This window comes from Vulpes lagopus, chromosome 2, assembly GCF_018345385.1.
Source record: "Vulpes lagopus strain Blue_001 chromosome 2, ASM1834538v1, whole genome shotgun sequence".
Lineage (NCBI taxonomy): Eukaryota > Metazoa > Chordata > Mammalia > Carnivora > Canidae > Vulpes > Vulpes lagopus.
In genome coordinates, this window is record NC_054825.1 from 70,028,653 (window position 1) to 70,052,978 (window position 24,326).

The following is a 24,326-nucleotide window of genomic DNA, read 5'->3' on the forward strand; positions in this document are numbered from 1 at the left end:
TACTTTTCTTCAAAACATTTGCATTGTCTGGCAGTATATTATGTATTTATTTGTTTACTTCTCTGCCTTCTCTTCTAGAACATAAGCTCTATGGGGATAGGGATATGTCTGTTTTATTCACTGTTTTGACTCCAGTACCTAGGATAGTACCTGATACATACTAGGTGCTTATATATATATATATATATATATATATATATATATATATATATATATATATATTTTTTAAATGAATGAGTTCCATGTTGCCTCATTAGTATCTGATTTATCTGATTTGTAACAAATATTTTTAATCAATAATACTAGGAAAAATAATAATGTTTTTTTATTTTTGACAGAATGGGGTTTCTGTTGAACCAGTCTGGTCACCACGCCCATTCCCACTCCCTGCCTTCAAATTCTCCTACCATAAGTTCTGGGTGTAGACACAACCATGGGCAGGACAGCCTGGCAGTGAGAGCTGCATTTGTACATGCCTTGGGAGATTTGGTACAGAGTGTTGGTGTACTAATAGCTGCATACATCATAAGATTCAAGGTAACAAAATTGCTCATTTTTCTATCTTAAAATATGTTTCATTTCAATATTAAAACTAAAGGTAATTAATTGTCTTTTGTCAGTATACTGGACACCAAAGCCAGTCTTACTCATTTTGCATTTAGGTAGGCTTAATTGAGCCGTCAGTATAGCCCTTTTGCTAGCACTAAACACAATAGTATCATTTCACAGAGTAACTTATCTGTAGCTGGCTTCCATTCTGCCTTCACTGGAGAACTCAATTTTAAGCCACATCACTGAACTGCTAGGTACTGGAATGTGTGCTGGACTAGAAATCCAGAGATTTGGGTTCTAGTTTTGGCTCTGCCATTAATGCTTTGACTTTGAGCAAGTCCCTCCTTTTTTATGTGAGAGGCTTAGATGAGATATGTGGCTGCTAAAACTCCTTCCAGCTCTCATATTTTATGGTTCTGGGTGGAAGATTTAGAGAAGTGACAAAGGAAAACAGAATAAATGGTTAAACTTCTGGAAATAGGTCTTAGGAAGAAAGGCATTTAAACAATTCTAGGAAAGAGTGAAGATGTTTCTCAATTACAGTATCTAAAATTAAAGGTATTCTTCAGTGCTAGTATAGAAGGCTAAGGAACAGGAGACAGAGTATGGCTAGCTTTGCTTTACGGTGTTTTATGTCGGTCTGTATTTAATCACACAATTTTGACCTCTCATCTTTCAGCCAGAATATAAGATTGCTGATCCCATTTGTACATATGTATTTTCATTACTTGTGGCTTTTACAACATTTCGCATCATATGGGACACAATAGTTATAATACTAGAAGGTAAGATCTCACTAATATCCCCTTTGTGAGTTTATTACCTCCTAAATCAGATAGGGGGTGGGGGGACACCCTAGGATAAGAGTCCATGTCTTTTCCTTTCTCTTTACTGATGCTTATTAGGCTATATAGTAACACTACTTTATGTGTATATAACATATAAGAATTGATGTACTCTCCCCTCTGTTACCCATTTGATCCTTATAATAGCCAAGAAAAGTAGGTAAGGTGGACATTATCCCCATTTACCAACAAACTGAAATTGAGTTACAGAGGGGTAACATAACTTGCTTACTCAAGGTAATGCTGCTAATAAACTGTGGTGTTAGATCAAAAATAAAACTCTTTTGATTTTTAATACATTTATGTTTAGTGGTTTATTAATTCCTTAATTCCCATTTAACCTGCTACTTTGTTGTATTTTCAACATCCCTACTTACTGATATTATGTATAAGTATGTAAGTTGTCAACAATACGTTCATCATCATTGGATGTTCCTTTTTCTTTCTTTCTGTTATGTCTGTCGTAGCTTATTAAGTGAAATATTCAAGTTTGATATTTCTTTTTAGCGAAAGCGAACATTTTAAAAATTAGTTATTAACCTCTTATACATATCTTTATGTGTGCATGGTTTATCTTAAAGTTATAGATATTTTTGAGTGTCCATTTAAACTGAATTTGGTAAAGCCATTTGGTTTCTTTGGGGAAAAAATGTTCCATCAGAAATGTATAACTTTCTTCCCCAAAATAAACTTTACTCATAAATATATATTCTGAACTAATAGGTGTACCAAGCCATTTGAATGTAGACTATATCAAAGAAGCCTTGATGAAAATAGAAGATGTATATTCCGTGGAAGATTTAAATATCTGGTCTCTCACTTCAGGAAAACCTACTGCCATAGTACACATACAGCTAAGTATGTTGCTGACAATAAATGCTGGGGTTGGTGGACTTTATCTGTGGAATTAAACATATGTGCTTATAATTAAGTAGGAAGACTTGTCTGCTGGAAAGATTTACCTTAAGGGAGGGATCAGGCTTTTCAAAAGGTGAGTTACAGATCAATAATAATAGCAGAGCAATAATTTTCGATCTCTGAGATGAGACATTACAAATTGATTTTTGCCTTCAGATTAAGGCATGAAGTATATTTACCGTGCTTTTTCTAGATAAGAAAAGCTAGATCTGTTTTTACTTCCTAAAGTCATTTCACAGATTGATGTTTCTTATTTATCAAAATATTAAAAAGTACAAAAGCCAAAAGACTTGTAATTGATGTCTAGTATTCTTTCTCTACCTGAGAGTGGACTGGAGGATTTTGAATAATGAGAAAGCCATCCTGGCTTTGGAAACTGGCATACTTCTCTAACAGTGGCTTCAGGACAGGAGAAATCAAACTAATAAAAATAGTTTCACTGTATACTAAGTTTGTTATTTCCCTGTATCATTGTAACTATGTACAATGAATAGTAATGATATTTTCTTGACATTGCAGTTCCTGGAAGTTCATCTAAATGGGAGGAAGTACAGTCCAAAGCAAAGCATTTATTATTGAACACATTTGGCATGTATAAATGTACTATTCAGCTTCAAAGTTACAGGCAAGAAGTGGACAGAACTTGTGCACATTGTCAGAGTTCCAGTCCTTAATTTTATACATCTTGGGGACTACTGCCTATTGATCCTGCAGTCACAGACCTGAGAGCAATAACCGCGCACACCTGAATGAGAAAATGGAATCCCTGACAGCTGTGTCCATATCAAGCACCAGTCTTTCAAAACAATCACTTCAGCCTGACAGTACTAGTTTCTGCTTAATAGTAAAAATGAGACTTCACCATGATTTTCAGATGAAGATGTTTCCAAAACACTACAGAATGAGATGTGACTCTACAGATACCTCAAAGAAGACAATCCGAGACCATACTTCATTCATTATGACAGAGTACGTGTCTTAAAGGAAGCATCAAGAATTCAGTATTTGCATTTAAAAATTCTTTTTAAAGACCATTTTTTATCAAGCCAGTGCTGGAAAACTGAATTTTTTTATTATGGAATCTTGACATCCAGCTTCTGGAATTTGACACCCAGCTCTCTTTTTACAGAAATTATTTCTCAACAGATTTCAGAGAGTACTAGAAATTATCCAGAGAGTGGAATAAGCATGTATTCCCCCTGTTTCAGAAATGTCTTATTTCACAAATAATGTTTTTGTTATAGTTATACTTTATAAACAGTTTTTTTCAGATGTTACAGGGTTTTGCATCTCAAAGTTAACATTTTTTGGTTATTTGTAACCTTAATCAGAACCAAATCTTTATGTATTGTGGTCCCTGTCATTAGGAATACTTAGGAAATATTTTCAGTACTATCCTGAAAGGCAGAAGTTCATCTTAAACTCAAGTTATGATTTGATAATATAAAACAAAATATAGGAGTAAGGATGGAGTGTGGAATGTCAGATTTTAAGTCTTCCTGAAATCACTTTTATTGTTCATGGAATTATCTTTACTTAAGAATAGGAGGAGACTGCAAAATGTAAACAGTGATCCTCTGCCCTTTTAAGAACTAAAAGTTTGCTTGGTACCTTGCTTCAGGCCTCCTGCCCAGTTAGTCTGTTTGTGCCCTTTCAGGGTAAAACTCTGGAGGACTGAGGTTCAGTTTGTAATGCCCATCTTTCCACGTGTAGATTAACCACATTCCTCCAGAGAGATTTTCTCTTTGATGATAAGGGTTAGAGATTCTCCATGGACTCCAGAAACCCTAAGATACAATCTTGAGGTTTTCTGATAATACCATAGCAGAAATGCCCAAAGAGATGGGGAGAAGACATTACTCGGGGCGGGGGCGGGGAATGTCAAGGGTTTTTGACCTAGTGTTTGTGTTTTTTAAAGCAGGGGAATAGGGATAGTCATCCCTATAGATGACTGAATAGGACATTCAGTCTGTGGTGTAGGGAGGCTAAACATGAAACTTTCCAAACTGAATGTAACCTAATTGGTAACAGTTGTGTTAAAGAGGCAGCTGTGAATACTCATGTTCCATTTTGCCACTGTTGGTTTTGAGATTATCTTTATGCACTTTAGGAGTCCATTTTCACAGGGACAGTTTCTTAACCAAGAATGGATATGGTTCTTGGGATCCTCAGAAAATCAGAGCAAAGTACAGTGTACCAGACAGACAAGTTGTGAATTGAAAGCCTACATAAACATGCAGATGATTTATAATATCAAAAAAGGGTGGAAAACAGATTTTCTTTCTACCAAGTACCTCATTATAAGTAAACTGAAGAGAAAACCTGATTTTACCTGAATTTATATGAAAGGCAAATAGGAATAAATGAGAAGCATTTCAGTGGACATCTGGGCATTTATGGACTTTGGAATTCCCTGCAAGAAAAAGGAAGAGAGTATGCATTATATGCGAATGGTTTTCCATATTTGCAGCTGTTTCCCATGTCCCCTGAGCTTATTTCTTGTAAACTTTCCTATATCTTAGATTAAGTATATATTAATTTTCATATTGACCTGTTCCTTGAAAAGTTACTTGATAAAACAGTCTAAAATCCATTTGAGGAAAGAAAAGGAGCCTTTTGTAAAATGCCGAATCACTGAAAACTTCTATAAATCCTAATGACCACGTTCTATTTAAAGTGAAGTACATATGAAGTCTCCTGCCTTTGTCTTTTGTAGCAAGGATTACAGATTGTGTACTTACTGGGTCTGTGAGACAGAATTGATAGATGTCACTTTTTGTAACTTGACAAGACCCAGGAAGAAGGATGTGAATTTAGCAGATAAGACCAGGGACTGGTCTGCCTCTGATAAGGAGCCTTGGGTGTGTCCCTCACCTGCTGAGCTGCAACCCTGAGTTACAGCCCTCAGCCAGCCCTCACAAGGGAGAGTTGTCCACTGACCTATGACAAGCGGTGGTAACTATGGATGAACACCTAGCATGGTTACTTTTGCACTGGGAGGACAGATCACAGCATAAAAACTGGGCAGTTCTTCAGTGTGGTGTATTTTAATTAATATTTGCAAAAAATCAGAGTTACTTATGTACATAAAACGTGTTTCACAGCTCTGGCTAGAGGCAGCATATTGATTTATTTTAGGGAAAACCCTATTTTTCATTAATAACTACGCTGCCTTAGAAATCTAATGTGAGAAATACAGTGGAATAAGGCATCTTTATGGCATCAGAGGGCTATGAAATGCAAAACCACAAGCAAGCAGAATTCCCACACACTTTCCATTAGTTGTGCCTTGTGTGATGCAAGCCCAGATTTTTGCAGCTTGCAGCTCTCATCAGTATTGTTTGTCAATCACAGGATCTCTTATTTTACCTTTCTCTTTTCAAATTTTGGTACTTTATTTCCATTTTCTAAAACTATCCTGCTCTTAAATGTCTCAGTGTTCTGGTTCTGTCTCTTGAACCCAGGTGTCCTCACTGACACTGTTTGTCTTTAGTAGAACTTTCCCAGAATAGGCACAGGCGAGATTAGATACATGAGCTTCCCTTTCATTTTAATGTGAGGAAAACGATCTCTCAGAAAAACAAAGCACCACTTGTAAAATGTATTTCTAGGGGTAAGGAAGAACCTTTTTTTTGTTTGTTTGTTTTTGTTTTGTTTTGTTTTTAACAGCTGCTTGTTTCTGATCCAAATTTCTTTGCACATTGAGCTTTACAGAGTAAGTGTGATAGGAATGGCCTACACTATACAACCATGACTGAAGATCATTTCTAAGACTCTGGGTTGTGTTTCTCCAGCAACCACTCTTCTGAAACAAGCACAATTACCTAAATTTGTCTTTCTTCCTTTATTTTTCTTTCCTTCTTTCAAGTGTGGGGCTTAAACTTAAGACCCTGAGGTCAAGACCTGAGACACCCAGGCATTCCTAAATTTATTTTCTCTCTATGAATTTATATAAATTGGTTCACCATAATGAATAGTGTGCCCTTACCAAATTTGAACTCCTTTGGAATAAGGTTTTAGGTAATTTTGCTGCTGACTCCACCTTACATCTAGTACATTTAAAGCTACAGTATGTGTTAATAGATATAAAATTAGTTCATTTGACTCAGTTTGTCTTTAAACCACACTTAGCTTATGAGCCAGTTGGGTATTAGTCACAAATGAATAATGACTCCTTGCTATGCTGTGTTGAGGGGAGGTGAGTCTGATTTCCAAATGATTTAAGTTTTATTTCTAACTATAGATATGTCATGTGAGTCTTGCCAGACAGGGTATCCAATTTATTTTACAGCTCACCAATCAGGGATATTTTTTGTGATGTTGGTAGGTACCTGCAAATTAGAAGAAATTGTCATGGGAGTTCGTCAGTATTGAATTGTGTATGTGCATTCAGGCCATCCCGTCACTGATTTCTTGCTTACAAAGGGTTTATGCTGTTCTTATCATATTGTGAGGACCAATGAACATTTTCTGATTTTTGGTAAGACTGGAAAACATTTATGGAGACTTCCCCAATTAAATCTGTGCCAGTATCAATTTATAATAATGTAATTAAGTATATTCTGAAGTAATTGCAACACAAAATTGAAATGGCCAGTAGTATGTCAGCTTTGCACCTGAAAGATACTGTATATTTGGAAAGCTTTTGCTTATCTAAAAAAAATAATGTTATTAAGTAAGCCATATCACAGTTTAAGAAATTGTATATAATTTTCCATTTGCCCTTTCAGAAACCAGGTATTTTGCATATGATTGATTTTAGGAAGATTTTGAAGCTGGGGTTTGCCCTTATAATTTAAGATCAAAGTATAACATATGTATATGTACTGTATTTGCAATTTTCAAATTGTAATTTCCTATACATTTATTAAATAAAGTATTGTTTTGCTGTGTGGTTTATTAAAAAATGAAAATCTACAATCCCCCTTAAATCTCTGAGTTTTTTATTAAATAATAGCAGTAGGCCTTAAAACATCATAATAATCTCAAAAAGCATTCAAAGTAGATTGTAACCTAACTAGTTATATCAACTCAGATGGTAACACCCTCTGAGATGTTTAAGAAATAAACGTGAAAAAAAACCATCCAGATAAGGAAAAAAAAATATTAAAAGAATCTAACTTTCTCTGTCACTTTCAATATCCCTGCAGCCCCAGGCCAGGAACAGTGGCAGAAAGGCAAGAGCAAGGCTTCTGCTAAAGATTGGTGAGGGCCTTCGTGAGGTCTGAGTGTCACGACAGGGTGACCCTCCAGTAGTGTAGACAAGGGGTCTCACACTGTGCCTCAAGAGCCAGTTCTGTCCTGCATCCTGTTTTATATGGCCCAAGGAGCTGAAAATGGTTTTTATATTTCTTATGGCTAAAAAAAAAAAAAATCAGAAGAAAATGATGTGAAAATGATGTTGAACTTTACATTTCAGAGTAAAAATGTTCCTCACACACAGCCATGCTCACGTGATCGTGTATTGTCCGTGACTGCTCCAGTGCTGCAGTGGAAGAGTTGAGGACTTGGGACGAATATGAAATATTTACTGTCTGACCATTTATAAGAAAAGTTTGCCCACCCCTGGCATACACTGTTGTATTATTTTAAGGCTATAATAGCATATTATGGGTGCAGCAGACTTCTAGATCCTGCTTGGAAGCTTCTGAGACTGGCCAATCTGAAGGCCATCTGAGCCATCAAAGGTTCTTTACCTCTCCTTATCTTTTTTCTTTTCTATATCCTCCTTGGAGTTTGGGGCAGAAAGAGGAAAAGAATCGCAAGATTTCAAACATTATGTGCCATATGTCCTAATGTTTACTAGCAAAGCAGTTTTCTACTCCAGGATCATTTAAGAATACTTTCAGAAGGGGTGCCTGGGTGGCTCAGTTAAGTGTCCAACTCTTGATTTCAGGTTGTGATTTCAGGGTTGTGAAATCGAGCCCCTGCATTGGGCTTCATGCTCAGCAGGGAGTTTGCTTGAGATTCTCTCCCTTTCCTTCTGTCCCCACCCTGCATGTGTGCTCTGTAAAAAATAATTCGATCCTAAAAAAATACTTTTCAATATAAAGGTTTATTTACTTGATTTTTAAATTTTCACTTAATTTATGACAAAAAAGGGAAATTAAAATGTATATTAAGTACTTTGTGTAGTTTGTGCCACCTGGTATCTCACAAGTGAAAAATAACATTTTATCTGCTAAATAAGATGAAAGTCGGTTATTGGGCTGGCTGGCAGGCTGGCTTGTTTGTTTATTTATTTGAAAGATTTATTTATTCATGAGAGGCAGAGGGAGGAGAAGCCTGATGTGGGACTCTAACCTAGGACTCTGAGATCACACCCTGAGCCAAAGGCAGATGCTCAACCATCGAGCCACCCAGGTGTCCCAAGGGCTTTTAAAATATGTTCTTTAAAGTTTTCGAGTCACCCAGGGAGAGAGACATCTATTTTTGAAAATAGTAATGGAATCTAGTTTTAGGTAAGTTATACTAGATAGGTGTTACATATTATTTACTTAGCTAGATCTATCTAAAATGTGTGAGTTTTTATTTTTTTTTTGGTCCATGTCAGATGCTAAAATGAATTCTAAGTTGGGGTAACAGCATTACAAACTGTTATTTATGCCAAATTTTCAGTTTTATTTAATATATTAGTAAAATATTTCTTGGTTATAATTCAATTCCAACTATGATCTATTATAATTCCTGTAAGCTATGAATAGCTTAAGTAGGAAGTATGAAGCCTTCTGACTAAATATCATCTCTACATAAATCATGTGTTTAAGATTAGGAGGTTTAAAAATCCATCCTCAGTGAAATATCACCAAAGATCTCATCATTTTCAAGCAATGTTCTGGTTTAAGGCTCTCGTGTGACTTACAGAACAGTGAACTATGAAGTTTGGCCTATAGGAATTACCCAATAAACATGAAGAGGATACTGTGTAACTTACCAAATAGCTTCCATGTCTCCTTTCCTGAACTTTTCAAAAATTCATTCTGGTTTGACTTTCAAATTCCTTTTTTTTTTTTTTTTTAATTTTATTTATTCATGAGAGACACATACAGAGGCAGAGACACAGGCAGGGACAGAAGCAGGCTCCATGCAGGAAGCCCGATGCGGGACTTGATCCTGGGACTGCAGGATCATGTCCTGGGCCAAAGGCAGACACTCAACCACTGAGCCATCCAAGCGTTCCAACTTTCAAATTCCTATTGTCTATGTTTTACTTGCCAGTTTCTGCATATTAGTTTGTGGGGTTTTTTGGGTTTGGGGTTTTCTTTGTTTCAGCACTTCTGTTCCCTTTAACAAAATGCCATGGAAAGAGTGTGTGAGGGTTAGTTTTTCTACAAAATATATTGAGCTATTTCTTGGTAAGAAAGTAGGATTTTTTTTTTTTTTTTTAATGAAAATTTTCAGAGACCCCATGAATGTAAGGCCAACCCTGGAGCAAGACGGATCACCTCTGTTCCCTTGACTTTCTTAGGATTGCAGATCTGACCCCACCCCCACCCTCCTCCATTATCTTTCCTTCCTTCCAGAGGAATCCAGCTGGCAGCAGGATATATGCCTCAGACAGTGGATTTCTGGCCTGGCATGAAGAAATGGGGTGAAGATGAGAGTTTCCTGGACTTCTATTCATTAAAACATAAAACCTGTGAAGGCTACAGGCAAATCCTAGTTCCAACAGGCTCTTTTTTATTTTTATTTTTATTTTTATTTATTTATTCATGAGAGACACAGAGGGACAGAGACATAGGCAGAGGGAGAAGCAGGTTCGTGCATGGAGCCTGATGTGGGACACGATCCTGGGACTCCAGGATCACACCCTGAGCCAAAGACAGACTCAACCACTGAGCCACACAGGCATCCCACAACAGGCTCTTAATCACTTTACAGTCTGGCTGGAGTTCAGCATTATCTGAATACAATCCCATTCCATCCTGTCTTTGCTTTTTTGTGTAAAGTCCAGAATATTTTTTAAAGCTCTAAGACAAAATATTACATAATTTACAGTGTTTTAGCCATATATATATATATATATATAAATATATAAAATATAAATATATTTGGTTTGAGAAACATTCTCATGATACCAGTAACTGAAACTGGGATATCTCAAAAAGTTGATTTAATTGGTTGGAATTTTTTTACAAGGTATATTGAGACTACTTCCAGATGCCATTCATTTTATAATCTTATAATTGATCTTTGAAGATCACCTCCCTCCCACTGAACATATTATAGATTATAACACAAAATTCCTATGTATTTTAAAAATTAAATAGGAAATGTAACAATATTATATTTTTGGAGAGCATCTTGGGTCATATCCTCACTCCTACAAACAGGTCAAACTCCCATTAGGGATGGCTTGAGAAACTGTGGCCTGCCTGTAGGATAAAATCCATCCTCTTGGTAATGACATACAAAATCCTTCTAATTTGGTGACTGCTCACTTCTCCACCGACAGTTCCATCCTGTCCACAACTACTCCCTACCTCTCATGTGTCAGCCATACCAAATCACAGCCAACTTTTGTTTTTTTTTTTTTAATTTTTTTTTTTTTGATTTTTATTTATTTATGATAGTCACAGAGAGAGAGAAAGAGGCAGAGACACAGGCAGAGGGAGAAGCAGGCTCCATGCACAGGGAGCCCGACGTGGGATTCGATCCCGGGTCTCCAGGATCACGCCCTGGGCCAAAGGCAGGCGCCAAACCGCTGCGCCACCCAGGGATCCCCAACTTTTGGTTTAACGGGGGAAATATTTGCTAACATTTTTTTGAGATTTTACTGCATTCAGACACCGTACTGTGCACTCTAATAGTTAATTCTCATGATGGTATTTTGATGAATATTATAATCTCCATTTTACAAATGAAGAAATGGAGACCAGAAATTAAGTGCCTTGCCAATGTCACATAGGTAGAGGCATAATGCAGGATTGGAAGGTCATAACTCTTAAATAGTTATAATTAGTAAACAAGTAATACAAAAGGGATCCAGTGTAGAATAATGTAGTCAAAATCACAACCAAGTTTTAGATAATAGATGTATAAAAGTAATGGAAGTATAAGGGTTCAGGAACACTCAACTTTCTAGCATTTAGATGCGTGATTGGTAAAAAAGTAGCCAGAAGTTTATTTCATAATTGAGTTCTAGTTTTCTAAGGTACTAGAATGGTACTAAATGAGGTCACTAGCCTTTCCTCTCTTCATTCCTCAGCCCTCATTCCCATGACTGGGAAGGGTTGGGACCCAAGCCACAGGGGGCTTTCCTGTGGCTTTCCTCTATAGCCTGACACTGCTTTGCCCCCAAGACAGTGCACTTCTGCACCTGGGGGAGGGGCTGTTTCATGTTACAGTCAACATACATTAGGACCCACTGGTCACAGCAATCCCCCAAATCTTCAGTCAATGCTTATATTGCTTGGGGAGAGGGAAGGGTCGCTAAATCAAGGAGAAGGGGTTGTACCCACCACTGGACCATCACCAAGACAGGATTGAAATGAAGAAACAGTTCAGAAGTTCTACATCGAGAATGTGAACCCATGACACAAGCCTCCAGTAATTCACAGAAATTTCCAGGAAGTCAGTGAACTTCCCACAAGCCATGGAATTATGGGTTGAAGCTGATCTCATCTTGGTTGGGAGTGGGTAAGATCTAGTAGATATCCGGGTTAGTTAGTAGGTAGCTCCAACCCAAATAGATGCTTTCCCTGTGAGCTCACACAGAGGTATGGACTCAGAGCAGGCTGTTCAGATTTCCATCCTGGCCGCCCCCTTCCTAACAGTGAGATTTGGGATCATTTATTGAACTTTTCTGTGCCTCAGTGTCTCCATCTGCAAAGCAGTAATATTAACTGTCCCTACCTCATGTGAATTTATAAGGATTAAATGAGCTACAGAGTAAAAGTGCTGAGAACACATCATTATTACATGTTAATCTCTTTACAAATGCACTGCCTATCATTTTTTTTTACTTCACTGGGCAGTGCTAGTCTTGCAGGTCTCAGAATAAGGCCAACTTTCTTAGCCTCTGCTCCTTTGCCCCTTCTTTATCTGGAAGATCATTTCCCCAACAACTTCTTTATCTTACAAAACCCAACTCATCCTTAAAGACTCTCCTCAGACATCATCTCCTTCAGAACGCCTTCCTTGCCCTCCCTATGTGGATTAGGAGCCCCTCCGCTGTGCCCGTCTTCCCTGTTTGGTCACTGTGAGAGCCACCACTGGGCTAGCCCCTAGGGAGGGACCTAGGTCTTCCCTTTGAATTTCCAGTGTTGGAGACACAGGAGGCCTGTGAGAATGTTGGAAAGTATAATATCCATTTTTGCATGGAAATTTTTTTTATTTTATTTATTTATTCATGAGAAACACACACACACACACAGAGGCAGAGACACAGGCAGAGGGAGAAGCAGGCTCCATGCAGGGAGCCCAACGTGGGACTCCATCCCAGGGTCTCCAGGATCATACCCCGGGCTGAAGGCGGCACTAAACCACTGAGCCACCCAGGCTGCCCCTGCATGGGAATTTTTTAAGGAGCCCTAAGATACCCCCATTGTCGATGCTGTAATCTCTTTCCCATAATGTAACTGAAACCCTAGCATAAAACTGTACCTCTGAAAAAATGTTCCAGATTGGCCATCTCCCAATAATAAAGAATTGGGTTTTGGGAGCCAATTTGTTTTTTTTCTTTAGGAGCCTGATGCGGAGCTCAATCCCAGGACCCCAGGGTCATGACCTGAGCTGAAGGCAGATGCTTAACTGACTGAGCCACCCAGGTGCCCCCAAAGAAGTGGGTTTTTTATACTTAAACGATATATATAATTATAGTACAGCTATTCAAGAATTTCTGGTTATTTTCAATTTTTTTTTTTTTTTTTTTTTTTTTTTTATTATTTATGATAGTCAGAGAGAGAGAGAGAGGCAGAGACACAGGCAGAGGGAGAAGCAGGCTCCATGCACCGGGAGCCCGACGTGGGATTCGATCCCAGGTCTCCAGGATCGCGCCCTGGGCCAAAGGCAGGCGCTAAACCGCTGCGCCACCCAGGGATCCCAGAATTTCTGGTTATTTTCTATCTCTAAGATTACAACGGAAATTAGCTGCTTTTCTGAAACACCCCAATTACACAATTAACTGCAACTAAATTGGTGTTAACAGCCAGTACTTATTATCACTTACAGAATCTGTGTATTCTGTGGTAGCCAGGACTAGTTCCTGTCAATCCCAGGCTTGCCGATGACAGCTCATTTGTTTTGCAAAGACACTTAACGTTTAGAAGATGAACAGCTACTATTTTCAGCTTGGAATTGGGGGACAGCTCACACTACTTTGAAAGTATTGATGGGGTTTATGTCAATCTTTATTGTCACTATTAAAACATTTAACTGAGTATACACAAGTACAGTAAGAGGCAAAATAACAGATTCTCGTCTCAGCTTTGCTGGGGTGTCTCATGGGACAAGTTATTCTGTTTTGCTGGCCCTCACCTGGCTGTCTGAATAATAGTATTACTGATAATAATAATAATAATAATAATACACTGATTGAATGCTTCACACTGTACATGCCAGGCACTGTTCTAAAAGCTTTTTAGGTATTCGGGAATCTTACCAAACAACCCTATGAGTTATTATTGCCCTGGTTTTACAGATGAGGAAACTGAGACGAGGAGAGTTTAAGAAACTGGCCGAAGGTCAGTTAGCAAGCGGCAGAGCTGGGATTCAAATCCAGACGGGTTGGCCCCAGCATCCATGCTCTTAGCCCTTCGGGATCCTCTAATGCTGAATTTCGTGATGCTCTCGGCTGCTCTGGGCCACAGCAAGAACCTGGCTGCGTGCGCAGCTGCGGGTGGGGGAGTGTGAAGAGGAGCGGGGAAGGAATGTGCCTGCTTCAACAATTGTGCAACCGGATGGACAGGTTACCTTAACTCTGACCTCATCTCTCCCAGAACTGCCTGAGGCTTACTAGCATTTTTTTTTTTTAATAAGTGAAGACCCTGAGGGGCTGTGCAATTCCTGCCTCCTCTCTTGTGTACTTTGTCGGTGAGCCGTCGAGGAGAGGTGGCATAGTGTGATGGCAAGGGCGAGTTTGGGTCCAGCCTGTGGGGCTCAAATTCAGTTCCGTGAACTTAATCTCTGGGTGACCTTAGCAAGCATCTAGACCTCCCAGCTATAGGAGGTAACATCCTGGATTTCCCAGGTCTGCTTGGGAGTGAACTATGGTGATGTCCATAAAACGTCTAGCACAGTGCTTGCTGTTCAATAAATTGTCCTCTCCTCCTGCTCCATGACTGAGAAATCCTGAGTATCTTGACTAGACACATCTACTTAGTATAATGCAGGTAGACACTGACACCAGGGATTCTTCTAAGGATGGAAACAAACTGTTATCTGAGATTTCAGGTCAGATCATCCTGACCATCAGCCTCTTCTCACCGGGGTGGAAGTGACCCTGAGTTTATATCCAGGTTCCATCAGTATGAACTTAGGTAAATTACTTGACCTCTTTGGGCTCTGTTTTTTCATTGTTAAAGTCAGAGGTCATAATGTCACCTGGTCTTGGGATTGTTTTGAGGACTACGTGAGGTGATGCCCACAGAGCACCTGGCACGTGCTGGGTGCTCACTGAACGGTGGCTGCAGCTGCCAATGTTCCCATTTTGTTTTCCTGAGCCTCCCTGGCCTCACTAGAAGCCTTCCTGACATCCTACAAACAACCTCAAAGTCATAACTTCAATACACAATTGCGATGCAGGATCTGAGTCACTCATAACCACCCCAGCACAGATCATGCCATCAGTTCAAGGAGGACATCTTACTGGGCTGGCACTTCCTCCCACCAAGATCCTGGGCTTAGGGCTGCTTCTGGGCAAGGCATCCAAGGCAGAAACCGTGAGTCATGAGCAGAAGGACCTAAAAATTCTTAAGAAGATTCTCAGTTCAATACACCCACACTCACTAAACCAGGACCTAAAATAGGTTTTCTCTAGAGGGAAACATAAATCGAGATGTGTCTCTATCATGTCACAGCGACAGAATGATGGCTCAGATTATAGGGAGTTCCCGGGAGCTGAATCACTGCCTGTAATGCCCCCTACCATGTCCCTAGGACAGGCTCAATGAATCCTAGCACAGCCAATGTCTCCCAGTACCTGAAACATCAAATTCACAGACTACCCCCTTATCCTCCAAACACACCATCATTCCTGTACTTGGTTCTTATTTTCACAGGCTACATCAGTAGGAGAGGGAGAGGCTTCATCCTGCACCCTCCTGTGGCCATCCCTGCAGCCTATATAGACTTGAACTACTCTATAGTCACACTGAGTTCTTCCTCTCATTCCTCAGTGGACTCAATACACCCATAACCCAACCACCCAAGATGCATGTGGACCCTGTCCTTAAGGTAGTGTAAGCACTTAAGATACTTAAGTCCACATGCATCTTGCCCCATCCCATCCTTAGCGTCTAACACAACGAGTGGCACAGAGTGGGTCTCAACAGATCTTCACTGAATGAATGATAAGTGAATAAATTCTGACATTAGAGGAGGAGTGAAAGTCTCTCCCTGGTACAGAATCACTAGAGTAATAAATACCCTCTAGAACTGTGCTGCCCAATGTGGTAGTCACTAGCTATATGTGGCCATTTAAATTTTAATTGTTATTAATTAAAACTAAATAACGCCATAAAGTTACACCTACCATATGCTCCAGCCATTCCATTCCTAGATATATACCTAAGAAAAATGAAAGCATATGTCCACACAAAGACTCGCCTAATGATGTTCGTAGCAACTTTATTTGCATTGGCTAAAAACTAGAGAAAAGAAGCAAATGTTCATCCACAGATGAATGGATAAAAAAAAAAATTGTAGTGTATCCATACAACAGACTACTACTGAGTGATAAAAAGGAATGAACTATTGATACACACAACAGACATGAATCGCTGAATAACTATGCTGAGCAAGTAGACAAAAAATAAATATTGTATAATTCCACTTATATAAAATTCAAACTATTTATACAGACTGGAAGCAGCAGGTCCACGGTTGCTTGGGGACGGGGAGGAGCAGTGGAGGGTGAGGGGGAAGGCTTACAAAGGTGCATGCGGAGACCCTGGGCTGAGAGAGATGCTCACTGTCGGGATCACCGTCGGGACTGTGGTGATCATTTCACAGGTATGGGGGTCATACACATACCAAATATTTTTTTTTTTAAGATTTTATTTACTTATTCATGAGACACAGAGAGAGAGAGAGACAGAGACACAGGCAGAGGGAGAAGCAGGCTCCCTGTGGGGAGCCCAGTGTGGGACTCGATCCCAGAGGTCGGGATCACGACCTGAGTCAAAGGCAGACGCTCAACCGCTGAGCCACCCAGGCGTCCCCATACCAAATATTATTAAGCTGTGCTTTTTAAATATGTGCTGGATATTGTTTGTTAACTATATCTCAATTAAAATTGAGTGTTAAAAAAATTCAATAAAATTAAAAATCCAGGGGTACCTGGGTGGCTCAGTGGGTTAAGAGTCTGCAGCAGGCTCCCTGCTCAGCGGGGAGCCTAGCCCTCCCCCTCCCTCTGCCCCTACCCCCACCCATGTGCTCTCTCTCTCTCTCCCAAATAAACAACAAAAAAAAAACTCTCTAAAAAAATCAGTTGCTAAGTCACTTTCACCACATTTCAAGCACTCAATAGCCTATGTGGCTCGTGGCTACCACACTGGATGGCAAAGACCGAGAACATTTCAGTCATCGCAGAAAGTAGCAGATTGGCAAGGGCCCCAGAAGCCACCTGCGCAACCCGCCCCGGAGCATAAATCTGCAAAATTCCTGGAGGCCCCTGTGGCCTCCCTGTTCCCAGGGCTCACCCCACAGCCCACTGCGCTGGGCCCCTGGGCAGGCTCACCAAGCTCTCCGCCCTGCCCTCTGTGCTCCACTAGCCCCTGGGCCCTCAACCCTCCTCCCCCATCCCCTCCCCATCATGCCCTCACCCTCAGTAAGTATCTCAAATCTCTCCCTTGCAGAACTGCAAATTAAACCTCCCTTGATCCTGGCCCTGCCCCTGGCTACTGCCCCACTTCCTCCCTCCCTCCCTCCCTCCCTCCCGAGCAAGGTCAGGCCAGCTGGTGGCCTGTCTGACTCTGCTTCTCCTCCTTCTCACCCTCCTTTCCTAGGCTGGATTTTACTGCCTCCTCTTGACCAAATCTCTCCTCTGAGGTCACCAGTGCTCTTCCAAGTAATGGCACCACTGGACCTATTTTGGCCTTTTCCATTACTAGGTTCCAAACTTCCTCTATTTTCAATTCATAAACCATCATATGGTTCAAAAATTAAAGCCATATAGACAGCTACATGGCAAACATCTCAACTCTTCTGGCTCTCACCATTCTCGCTGTCCATCCCCTAATAAGTAATCACCTACATTAGCTGTTTGGGTGTCTTCTTCCAGAACTTACCGCCCCGCCTTCAACGACCCCTCCCCCTTCCCACCCCACACCCAGCTCTCAGTGCATCCAGGAACTGCCCTCTCTGATCTTTCCGGGCCCCCAAGAGTGCTCCCTCAGGCTTTTGTTTAGCTGACTTCTCTCTGCATCTGCAAGGGTGTTTCTTAAGGCTTTATTTTTTCTAGAGGAGCTTTAGGTTCCCAGCAAAACTGAGTGGAAGATACAGATTTCCCATAGACCTCCCCTCAACACACACACAACCGGTATCAACACTCCCTGTCACGGTGGTTACCATTTCTTACAATTGGTGAGCCTGCACTGACACTTTATTATCACCCAAAGTCCAGAGTTTACACCAGGCTTCATTCTTTACATTGTACCTTCTCTGGGTGTGGACTAATTTATAGTGTTATGTATCCACCATTATTGCACCATATAGAGTAGTGTCACTGCCACAGAAATCCCCTCTGCTCACCTATTCATCAAGCCCTCCTCCCTAGTCCTCCTCAACCACTAGGTTATTGTCTCCGTAGTTTAGCCTTTTCCAGAATGTCACACAGTTGGAGTCCTGCAGTGCTTAAACTTTTCAGATTGCCTTCCTTCGTTGAGTAAGGTGTATTTAAGCTTCCTTCAGGTCTTTTCATGGCTTGATAGCTCTTTTCTTTTTAGCACTGAAAACATTCCGTTGTCTTGAGGCACCACAGTTTATTTACCCATTCACCTTTTGAAGGACTGTTGTTAAAACCTACTGTTGGGAAGCCTTGAGGAAAGGTGTACTTTGGGGGCGTTTCTGGGTTGCTCTAAGTTGCTCTGGAGGACAGTCTGGCAAAGTTTATGAAACAAGACATTCAAGTAGCTGTGCCCTTTGACCAAATTATTCCACTTGTGGACATTTTCCCTACACAAAGAATTCAAAAGAGAAAAAGCCAAAACAAAATGTTTGCCTAAGGCCAGATTTCTCAGGGGGAAAGGACAGGAGTGGGGCTGGGGGGCAGACCCCCTAGAGGGTAGAATCTGAATTGCCTCGAGATTGTTTTTAGTCAACACCTACTTCTGTCCTTTTCCTGAGTTTCTGGTGTCTCACATTCTTGCCTAGGCTCTCCTGATTAGGCATTCCACCCTATACTTCCATTTAACATTTTTTAACTTTATAACTGAAGTGTTAAATATTTTTTTAAGTGCTCAAATCAAAGATAAATTATCACAAAGTGAACATACTCCTATAACCACGCGGGTGAAGAAACCTAACATCACCAGCCCCGGAAGGCCTTCTCATACTGGGTCCCCATCCCTGCTTCCATCCCCCATGCCTGAGATCTCCGGTATCCTGACAGCTAACGTAAGCTGTTTTGCACCTTATACAATTATTATCATATAGCATGCATTATTTTATGCCTAACTTCCTTCAGAAGTTAAGTTTATGCCCAGTTTTTTGTTTGCTTCGTCTGTTGTTAGGAATTACATTGCATTGATATATTACAACTTATTTATCCAGCTGATTTTTCATGGGCACTTGGTGTTTCCAGTTCTTGGCTACTATCAATAATGCTGTTATAAACAATCCCATATGCCTCTTAGTGTACATGTGCACACATCCGTGTTGGGTGTATACCAAGACGTCTATGTTCTAGAGTATGTCTGTGTTCAGCTTTTTTTTTTTTTTTTTAATTTTATTTATTTGACAGAGAGAGAGAGAGAGCACATGCAGGGGGTAATGTCAGGCAGAGGGAGAAGCAGGCTCCCCGCTGAGCAGGGAGCTGGATGTGGGGGCTCAACCCCAGGAACCCGGGGATCAAGACCTGAGACAAAGGCAGATGCCTCACTCACTGACTGCACCACTCAGGCACCCCTATATTCAACTTTTAAAAGATAACGTCGAACAACTTTTCACAGTTGTGTCACTTTGCACTTTCTCCAGCAGTGTGTGAGAGTACCTGTTGCCCCATATTTTTGCCAATTTGGTATTGTTAGTCGTTCAGTTTTAGCCATTCTGGAGGGTACGTGGTGGTAGTTCGGGTGTTCTATTTGCATTTCCCTGATGCAAACGGAGGTGAAATTTCTCCCCCTAGTGGGTAAAATCTGAATTACTTAGGAGATTTTTTTTTTTTTTTTCCCCTCGGTATTCGGTATTTTCTCCACCTCTTTCCTCCCCTAAGAAGTTGACCATCTTTCTTAAATTCATTGTCCACTGGAAATCCTCTTTTATGGACTGTCCCCTTAAAAGTCTCTCTTTTTTTAGAAAGATTTTATTTGTTCATTCATGAGAGACACAGAGAGAAAGAGGCAGAGACACAGGCAGAGGGAGAAGCAGGCTCCGGGGAGCCCGATGTGGGACTCGATCCCGAGACTCCAGGATCACGCCCTGGGCCGAAGGCAGATGCTCGACTGCTGAGCCACCCAGGCGCCCATAAAAGTCTCTTGCTCATTTTTCTATTGTATTCTTTAGATTAATTTTTAGGAGTTCTTCATAGAGTCTGACCCAGATCCTTTGTTAGTTACACCTGTTGTTGCACGCATCTTTTCCACCTTTAACTCTCAAATCACCTTATTTTCACCTGCACAGGAGGCTCAATGCAAGTTCAATTTTGTTATACTCACAAGTGACCAGTAGATGGCGCCCTAGCCTCACATCTGAGCCTTCCACTGACCGCCTAAATTTCAGCTAAACCTCCCAAGATATTTTATAAATAAGCAACGTTAAAGAGAAATCAAACTTTAAACCATTATGCAGCTACATGGAATACAGATAGGACTTATTCCTTTTTTAAGACTTTTATAAAATTTATGCATAAGAGACACACAGAGAGGCAGAGACACAGGCAGAGGGAGAAGCAGGCTCCATGCAGGGACTCATTCTGGGGCTCCAGGATCATGCCCTGGGCGAAGGCAGGGTTAGCAGGCGCTAAACCGCTGAGCCATCCAGGGATCCCAAGACTGGGCTTCTTAAAGGGAACAACACATTAATCCTTTTTTGCTCAGAATAAAAGAATAAAAAGTTCTTTACCACAAGGCAGAAAAGCAGGGGTGAGGCTGTCCTCAGGCAAGTAGGCACCAAACAGAATCTGGGAAATATCCTCAGAAACTGTTTCACTCTTTTTTTGTAAAATGATGATGATGATTTTATTTGTTTGTTTGTTTGTTTGTTTGTTTGAGAGAGAGAACACAGAGGGAGAGGGAGAAGCAGACTCCCCACTGAGCAGGGAGCCCAATGTGGGGCTGAATCCCAGGACCCTGAGATCATGACCTGAGCCAAAGGCATGCCTCATAGAAGGCAGGTGCCCCCTAGCACAGGGTCTGAGAGGACAGCAGAACTAGGGTTGGAGAAGGGGTGAGATATTTTTCTACATCCCCTTCTTTATTCCTTTTTTCTTTTTTTTCATTAGTTACATTTTGTGATTGCTGAAAACTGACATAGTGTGAAACCAGCCCACCCACTGTGATGGAAACGGTGTTTGTAGAGTGAGCATGCTTGAAATGTGATGAGTGGCCTGTCTTCTCTGCATCTCAGGTGGATGCTCCCCTTGAGCTGCCCCACACATGGTCTTGGAGGGACCTTCCATCTTGCTTCTCTTCCCCAATCCCCTTCCCCAATGAATGAATAAGTGAGTGAATGAATGAATGAGTGAGTGAATGACAAGGTCCTAGCCTTCCTGAGCTTAGAAAGCTGAGCATCTAAATCCCACACTCAAAGGAGGATCCCAAGGAGGATGCAGAAGCCCTACAAGTAAGTAGAGACAGCTCCTTGGAGAGGGAGCTAGGAGGGAGCCCGATGAGACAGGCTGCCTTGTGAGGGGCTGTGACCACGGACAAGGGGAAGCCACCTTTAGCTGAGGGAGAGACATCAACCAGGGACTGAGGCATATTTGGGATGTGGTGGAAGGGGACCTCTTTCCTCCAGCCTCCACAACGGTCATGGACGGGAGGGAACACAGGAGCATCCAGCCAGAGATACAACTCTGGGGTCATACAACTCTGACTCATTTCCTGGGGTCACCAAGACAGTTTTCACTGCTATGTGTCACCACCTCTGCTGTCACCAAGACCTAGTGCAAAGACGGACACATTTAGAACATGCCCAATGAACTCTTCGGTGCTTTTCTTTCTCCCTGTGCAGAAGGGGGTCCAGGCTGAGTTGGCAGCCCTGAGGCTCTCTTCTGACCCACGTCCCTTCAGGCCCAGCACTACCCGCCTGGCATTGCAGCCTCTGAGAAATAAACGAAAAGAGGCTCTAGTCTCTTTTGGTTTCTTCATTGCTCAGAAAGCAGGCTTTGCCCCATCATCTACAATGTGGAAGTTCCAAACGCCGCAAGATTTCACACCTTCAAGGACAAAGGGCATTGCGCCACTCAAACTCCCTGGTTCTGGGCTGCCAGGGTAGGTGTCTAGGGACTGGGCTCTGGGTAAGGCCCAGGGCCCAGGGGTCCAGGACCAGGAGAGCCCATGTCTGCGGGTAGAGGGGTGCCCAGGGCCAGGCTCTGCTGCCTCTAGGCCTTACTATAAACAGGGATGCTGAGGCTCGCTGCCCATCCCCTGCCACCCAGACCAACGGTGTCCAGGGCCGGGGCAGGGAGGCAATGCCAGAGGAGATCCACATTGGTGGAAATGTTATCCCCTAAAATTTGGGGTTTGGAGTCTCTCCCTTTTCTCTTGGCCCAGGTAGCACTTAGTTGTTTCCTGGGGCCAATCTGTACTGCTTGCAAGAGTGAACTGTTAAATTTTCAGGGATTTGGCAAACCAGTTGTTCAACAGCCATTATTTTAAAAATGAAATTATAAAAACTGACAAGAAAATAAGTTCTAGGGGATCCCTGGGTGGCTCAGCGGTTTAGTGCCTGCCTTTGGCCCAGGGCGTGATCCTGGAGTCCCGGGATGGAGTCCCGTGTCAGGCTCCCTGCATGGAGCCTGCTTCTGTTTCTCTATCATGAATAAATAAATAAAATCTTTCAAAAAAAAAAAAAAAAAGAAAATAAGTTCTAACTTCTGAAAAGCAATGAATACTTAAAACTCATCATTTCCTAAATAATTGTGGGTTGTAATTACACAGGCTCTTGAGGCATCTCCACCTACTGTGTCTGTGCGGAGGGGGTATTACAGGAGAGGCTAAGACTGTCCCAATTCTGCCTTCAGTGCTGTCACATTGACACCTAGAAACTGGTCACAGCAGGGATATTTACACCACAGAAACCAGTAAAGGCTACGGGTCAGGGCTTTCTGCCCCAAGTGCCTGTTACACATTGGCCAGCGCCCCGCACACCTGGCGACAAACACCCTTGACATTCCCGGGGCACCGCAGGGAAGGGCCTGGCTCCCCCATGGGCAGAACCACCTCAGGAGCTCAGCTCCACACGGTTCAGCTCCTGCGTACTGAACTCTCCTCAGCTCTGTCACCTGTGTCATTCCTGCTCGGCACCCTCATTACCCTCAGGCACTCCTGAGCTCCTGAGGCCGTACAAGTTCCAATCAGAATTTCATCCATTAAACACCCACTGAGAGGTACTGCGTGCGGGGCACTGTGCCAGGCACCAGGGATGGGAAGGTGAATAGGGCCCGGGCCTGGCCCTCCGGGGCTCATGGCCTACTTAGGGGAGAGCCACATAAAGAGATCATACGTTGTAACGATGCCCCGAGGTAAGGACAGTGGTGGAGTGTGCGCAGTCCTGCAGGACTTTGGTGGTACACATGCCAGGCTATAAGCCTGGGCACCTTTCTAGCCACTTGGGTCTCCCTCACTCCTAATAAGGGACCCCATGGAGGGTCCCTTCCTTTCCCAGATGCCCTTCTGACCCCCAGCAAAGTGTAGCTCACAGGAGTTAAGCCCAGAGCCAGACACCAGTCTCCAGGGTAGTGGGTGACAGTGGAAGGTCAGCCAGGTCCTCTTAATCCATCCACGCCTAAAAAAGCGTTTGCATCTAAAAAATTAATTATAAAATTTATCTTAATATCTATCATATACTCAGAAAAATGCTGGAGCTTCATGCAAATAAAGGTACAAGGAAATAATTCTCAAGACAAGGATGCGTGTGAACCTGAGGACTTTACTGTGACTATGACTAAGCAGGAGGCAGGGCTGGGCCCCAGGAGGCCCCGGGAGGCCCGGTGTGGTGGGGCAGCTGAGGGGAGGCGACCTGCTGCCCAGCCTCACTCTCCTCAGGCTCTCGGCTCAGGGCCCCTGGCTGACCTTCCACTGTCACCCACCCCCCTGGAGCCTGGTATCTGGCCCTGGGCTTAACTCCTGTGAGCTACACTTTGCTGGGGGACAGAAGGGCAGCCGGGAAAGGAAGGGACCCTCCATGGGGGCTGGGGCAGCTAGCCCCCAGCTGCTTCTAGCACTTTACCCTGGCCAGCCTCACCGATGCGTCTGGGTTCCTGCACTTCCCCACCTCCAGTCAGGGCTTGGAGCTGAGGCCAGGTCTCTGAGCAGTAGAGGTCTAGTAGGGAGGTGAGCATCGTCCTCCACCCACTCTGCAAGCCCCCTCCCTCTCTGGAGGAGGCTTCTTCTGTCTGGAAGGCCCCACCTGCAGCTGCTTAACCTCCAAATCCCACGCTGACCTTCTGACCCAGAAGTGGGGGCAAAG

The 24,326-nt window shown here is 42.3% G+C and overlaps 1 protein-coding gene across 2 annotated transcripts in view; it reads left to right on the forward strand.

Annotated features, from left to right (window-relative positions):
* SLC30A4 (solute carrier family 30 member 4) overlaps window positions 1-7,232 on the forward strand; it is a 29,603-nt gene extending 22,371 nt beyond the window's left edge. Inside the window, exons 5-8 of one of the 2 annotated variants that reach the window (XM_041744735.1) lie at window positions 339-537; window positions 1,232-1,337; window positions 2,121-2,255; window positions 2,835-7,232. In XM_041744735.1, coding sequence (XP_041600669.1) covers window positions 339-537; window positions 1,232-1,337; window positions 2,121-2,255; window positions 2,835-2,989 — 595 coding nt within the window. In that variant the 3' untranslated portion in view covers window positions 2,990-7,232. Of the gene's footprint in view, window positions 1-338; window positions 538-1,231; window positions 1,338-2,120; window positions 2,256-2,834 lie in introns of those variants that run through there. The other variant, XM_041744736.1, reaches the window with a different exon arrangement.
* The last annotated feature ends 17,094 nt before the right edge of the window (window positions 7,233-24,326 follow it).